General features: G+C 47.0%; 1 protein-coding gene across 1 annotated transcript in view; it reads left to right on the top strand.

Annotated features, from left to right (window-relative positions):
* The window catches only part of arhgap23b (Rho GTPase activating protein 23b), a 78,581-nt gene that overhangs the window by 57,650 nt on the left and 15,931 nt on the right, over window positions 1–5,000 (top strand). Inside the window, exons 16-18 of the mRNA XM_063220712.1 lie at window positions 574–692; window positions 1,762–1,880; window positions 3,099–3,251. Of these exons, the coding sequence (XP_063076782.1) occupies window positions 574–692; window positions 1,762–1,880; window positions 3,099–3,251 (391 nt within the window). The remainder of the gene's footprint in view (window positions 1–573; window positions 693–1,761; window positions 1,881–3,098; window positions 3,252–5,000) is intronic.

The following is a 5,000-nucleotide window of genomic DNA, read 5'->3' on the forward strand; positions in this document are numbered from 1 at the left end:
GTTTGAGACAGTCATTTGAACTACATACATTTCAACTATTTTTAACCATTACGCTGTAATGATGTAGTTTTCAAGAATACGATTAAGATCAGACTTCACCTGTGAGACATTAAGCAGTAGGCTACTATGTGTTAACCTCCTGCCATTTCATGTTGTGCTCCTCTGTATTAGTCTGTATTAGTCTGATGAGTGTAGGTGGATAAACGCACACCAGAAAAGGAGGTGCTGGCACCCAGTAGGACACTTAAAAGAAGAGGGAGGTGCCGCACACTCCCAAGTCTTTACTATGTATCAGCCTGTCATCTCAAGTGTGCTGATCTGTAACAGTAGGCTACTGTGTTTTAGCCTGTCATTTCATGTTGTGCTCCTCGGTAAGCAGTAGGCTACTATGTGTTAACCTCCTGTCATTTCACTCTGTGAAGCGCCCTTGGGTGTTTTGAAAGGCGCTATATAAAACGAAAGTATTATTATTATTATTATTATTTCATGTTGTGCTCCTCAGTAAACAGTGGGCTATTATGTGTTAACCTCCTGTCATCTGATGTTGTGTTCCTGTTGTGCTCCTGTGTGCAGTCCTACGGGCAGTAAGCCGGACACCTCGCCGCGCGTCCACCGCATGATGCCCCCCTTCCTGCTGTCCAAGACGGACAACACCTCAGGGACCACCCGCTCGCCTAAGACAGATGGCAAAGGTGAGGCCAGAGATGCTTTAAAGGGACACTGTGTGAGATTTTTAGTTGTTTATTTCCAGAATTCATGCTGCCCATTCACTGATGTTACCTTTTTCATGAATACTTACCACCACCATCAAATTCTAAGTATTCATTTTGACTGGAAAAATTGCACTTTTCATACATGAAAAGGGGGATCTTCTCCATGGTCCGCCATTTTGAATTTCCAAAAATAGCCATTTTTAGCTGCAAAAATGACTGTACTTGGACCATACTAGAACATATTTGTTTAATACTTAGTAAACTTTCATGTAAATATCAAATTTGGCAATAGGCAGCCCAATTTCAATAAGCAGCATAGTTGCAGTACCTTTTTTGACCATTTCTTGCACAGTGTCCCTTTAAGTATATAGAGATATGCCAATGTAACATGTTGCTATGGACACCTAACATGACCAGGTTCCAGTCTGCCTAAAGGGGCATGTCATAATACTCCTAGCATTGAATAGAACAGTCCTTCTGTCTGCTTAGGTCTGCCTAAAGGGGGATTTCCCCCCCCTCCACCTTGCAATAATAGAACCCGGAAACAATGGGCCAATGGAACCTCTCTCATTTCTACTCTCTCTGGTGAGGCCCGCCGCCTTATCAGGGGTGCATTTCTCGAAAGCATAGTTGCTAGCCAGTTTAGCAACTTGGGAAGTTGCCAATGAGAAACGGCACCGTAGACAACAAAGTAGCTAACATAGTTAGCAACTAGAGTTTCGAGAAATGCACTCCAGATAGTAGCACCGCTGAAGAACGCGCTGTTAAAAGATGTGGTGTTCATTCACTTCACATTTGGAGACTACTCCCAAAGGGAGTTTTTTTCAGGTTCTGCTGCTCTGTTTCTCTGTATGTCTGCCTGTTTGCCTTTGTGAGCTATGACTGTCCGTTAGCAGAGCAAATGACCTTTTTACGTTGAACTGGCTCGCAATGTTATACAATGTAATGTAATGTAATGAGCTCTTCCTGTCTCTAGTCACTGACTAAATTACCCTTGTCTGTGTGTCTGTGTGTGTCTCTGTGTCTGTGTGTGTCTATGTGTCCCCAGACGAGAGCAGCCCCCCTAAGACCCCCTGGGGCATCAACATCATGAAGAAGGGCAAGAAGACGGGCCCCAAAGCCTTCGGGGTGCGCCTGGAGGACTGTGTACCTGGGGCCAACAATAAGGTAAACGCCTGGCCTGTGCAAAGGTGTAGGTTTGGCTTTGAAAGTGGTGAGAACATTAACCCATTGATGCTGGATGTTGCGTTGCGCAACATTGGCCCTGGCGCCTGGAGCTGCATGACGCAACATTCAGGCTCATGAGATTTAAGACAATTTTATTAAAAATCAAGGTTAACGCCTAGCCTGTGCAAAGAGATGTAGGTTTGGCTTTGAAAGTGGTGAGGACATTGATATGGCTAATGACTGCGTACCTGGGGCCAGTGGTGTAGTCTACGTCTAAAAAACGCTGACCGGTTTCAACCTCACCGCATCTTCGTAAGTGAGTGTCAAGCAAAGGTGTAGGTTTGGCTTTGAAAATGGTGGGGGACTTGCCATGGCTCAAACGGTAGGGCACAGCACTGTTACACCGGTGTCCCGGCCGGGTTCGATTCCCAACCCGGGGTCATTTCCTCTCCCACTCCTCACTGTCCTGTCCAAATAAAAAGTGGTGGAGGTATTAATATGTCTAATTGTCCAGGTATGCTTTTTTTACATGATATATGTGAAAAAGTGGCGGGAACACAAGCTAGGTTTGCCTCAAACGTTCGGACATGTCCGCACCATGTCCACACCTACAATTACGCCCATGCTTCTGTGTGCACTGGTACTGTGTGCACTGGTAGCACTTTTCTCACAATAGCATCTTACGTAAACAGGAAATGAATTATGCAGTGTTGCCGTTGCTCCACACATAACTGTGTTGCCTTCGCTCAATGACAATACATCTTGGAAGCCATCTTGGATCTGGCTCCAAGTCTTGTTCTAGAGGGACTTTTGTGGAGCTGTGTGTAATTATTATTAGGCTACTACTGTGCTATTGCTGTGTGCATGCACATGATAACTGATAACGAACTTGTATGTTTTTGTGTGCGTCTTTTCTGTGTGTGTGTGTGTGTGTGTGTGTGTGTGTGTGTGTGTGTGTGTGTGTGTGTGTGTGTGTGTGTGTGTGTGTGTGTGTGTGTGTGTTTGTATGTGTGTCTCTGTGCATGTGTGTTTGTATGTGTATGTGTGTGTGTGTGTGTGTGTGTGCATGTGTGTGTGCATGCATATTTGTGTGTGTGTGTGTGTGTGTGTGTGTGTGTGTGTGTGTGTGTGTGTGTGTGTGTGTGTGTGTGTGTGTGTGTGTGTGTGTGTGTGTGTGCGTCCGTGTGTGTGTGTGTGTGTCCATCTGTGTGTCTCCAGTTTGTGCCGCTGATCGTGGAGGTGTGCTGCAGCCTGGTGGAGGGTATGGGGCTGGAGTACACGGGGGTGTACCGGGTGCCGGGCAACAACGCCATGGTCTCCTCCCTACAGGAGCAGCTCAACAAGGGCCTGGAGATCAACACCGCCGAGGAGGTCAGCAGACACTCACACACACACACACACCTGGAGACACATGTTGGACACCCACATAGTTGTTAGGTAGTGTAGAGGTTTATAAAGGTTATTAAGTTTGGAGCAGGTCAACAAGGGCCTGGAGATCAACACCGCCGAGGAGGTCAGCAGACACTCACACACACACACACACCTGGAGACACATGTTGGACACTCACACACCTGTAGACACCTGTTAGGCATACAGACGACTCTCTGTTTTTGTTAGGTAGTGTAGAGGTTTATAAAGGTTATTAAGTTTGGAGCAGCTCAACAAGGGCATGGAGATCAACACCGCCGAGGAGGTCAGCAGACACTCACTCACTCACACACCTGGCACCCACATACCTGTAGGCAGGCCTGCTGACAAGGGGGACGAAGGGGTCAGTTGTCCCGGGCCCAGGGAGATAGGGGGGCCAGGATCGGGTCTCCATTTCATTGTATGTATTGGGTAGGGGGCCCTTTCAAAATTACTTTGTCCTGGGCCCAGTGAAATCTGTCAGCGGCCCTGCCTGTAGGCACGCAGACGACTCTTAGGTAATGTAGTGGTTTATAGAGGTTATGAAAGGTTACGAAGTTTGGAGCAGGTTAATGAGACATGGAAATCAACACCGCTGAGGAGGTGAAGAGCCACTCACACCTGTAGACCCCTGTTACTGTACAAATAGATCAAGCGCGACAAGAGCAAGGCGAGCGATGGAAGTAATTGACTTTGTATTGAGTCGCGCGACAAAAGCGATTCTGGAGACTAGAGGTGATTCGCGCGACGAGAGCGACAGTTTGAAGTTGAAATCCTTTCAACTTTCTATGACGTGGTTCGACGACTAGCCGCGACAGCCAATGACTGTATAGAGGTCAGTGACCACAGCCAATGGGAATGTTTGGATGCTTTGCCTTCTGCCTGTACGGACATACTCTAGTCTCTTCAATCGCTCGTATCGCTTGCTGCTGCACTCTGTCGCTTGAATCACATCGCACCTGGTCTATTCATGCAGTTAAACACCCACATACCTGTAGACATGCAGATGACTCTCTGTTATTGTACTTCGTATTTCATTTCTGGTCTGGATCCTCGATGCCCAGGAGCACTTGGGTGGGAGAAGTGAGCTCAGCTCTGGTTTGAAATGAGTGGTAACCAATCGTTGACAGCTGACGTTCATGACGTATGTTTGTTATGCGCACAAGTGCGTTCGCTTATTGGCCGGCAATCTGGTGGACGACTAAACCCTTCCCAGAGAAGCGTCATCAGACCCATTTGTGAATTATGAAGTACTTCAAAATTAATGGTCTGGCCTGTCGGACTGCCTGTAGTCACCTGTGAGGCATGCAGACGAGTCGACTCTCTGTTATTGTCACATACTGTAGCTTAGTAGTCAGCGAGGCGTCAACCCTATTATTGTAAGGTGGCATAGTGGTTCATTACATTACATTACATTACATTGCACTTAGCTGACGCTTTCATTTATTCAAAGCGACTTACAGTTATTATTTGTCAGGGTATTGGTTACAGACCCTGGAGCAATGTGGGGTTAGGTGCCTTGCTCAAAGGCACTTCAGCCATGGCTGGAGATGTAGGGAGCGGTCAAGTGGGGATTTGAACCTGCACTCCCTAGATTGAAAGACCAACTCTCTAACCATTAGGCCATGGCTGCCCATTAGGGTTGGAGCAGCTTAACTGGGGTGTGGTCCATGGAGAAGAAAGTAGTCCATGAATATTTTTTAGGAAAAGTC

The sequence above is a fragment of the Engraulis encrasicolus genome, chromosome 17 (assembly GCF_034702125.1).
Source record: "Engraulis encrasicolus isolate BLACKSEA-1 chromosome 17, IST_EnEncr_1.0, whole genome shotgun sequence".
Lineage (NCBI taxonomy): Eukaryota > Metazoa > Chordata > Actinopteri > Clupeiformes > Engraulidae > Engraulis > Engraulis encrasicolus.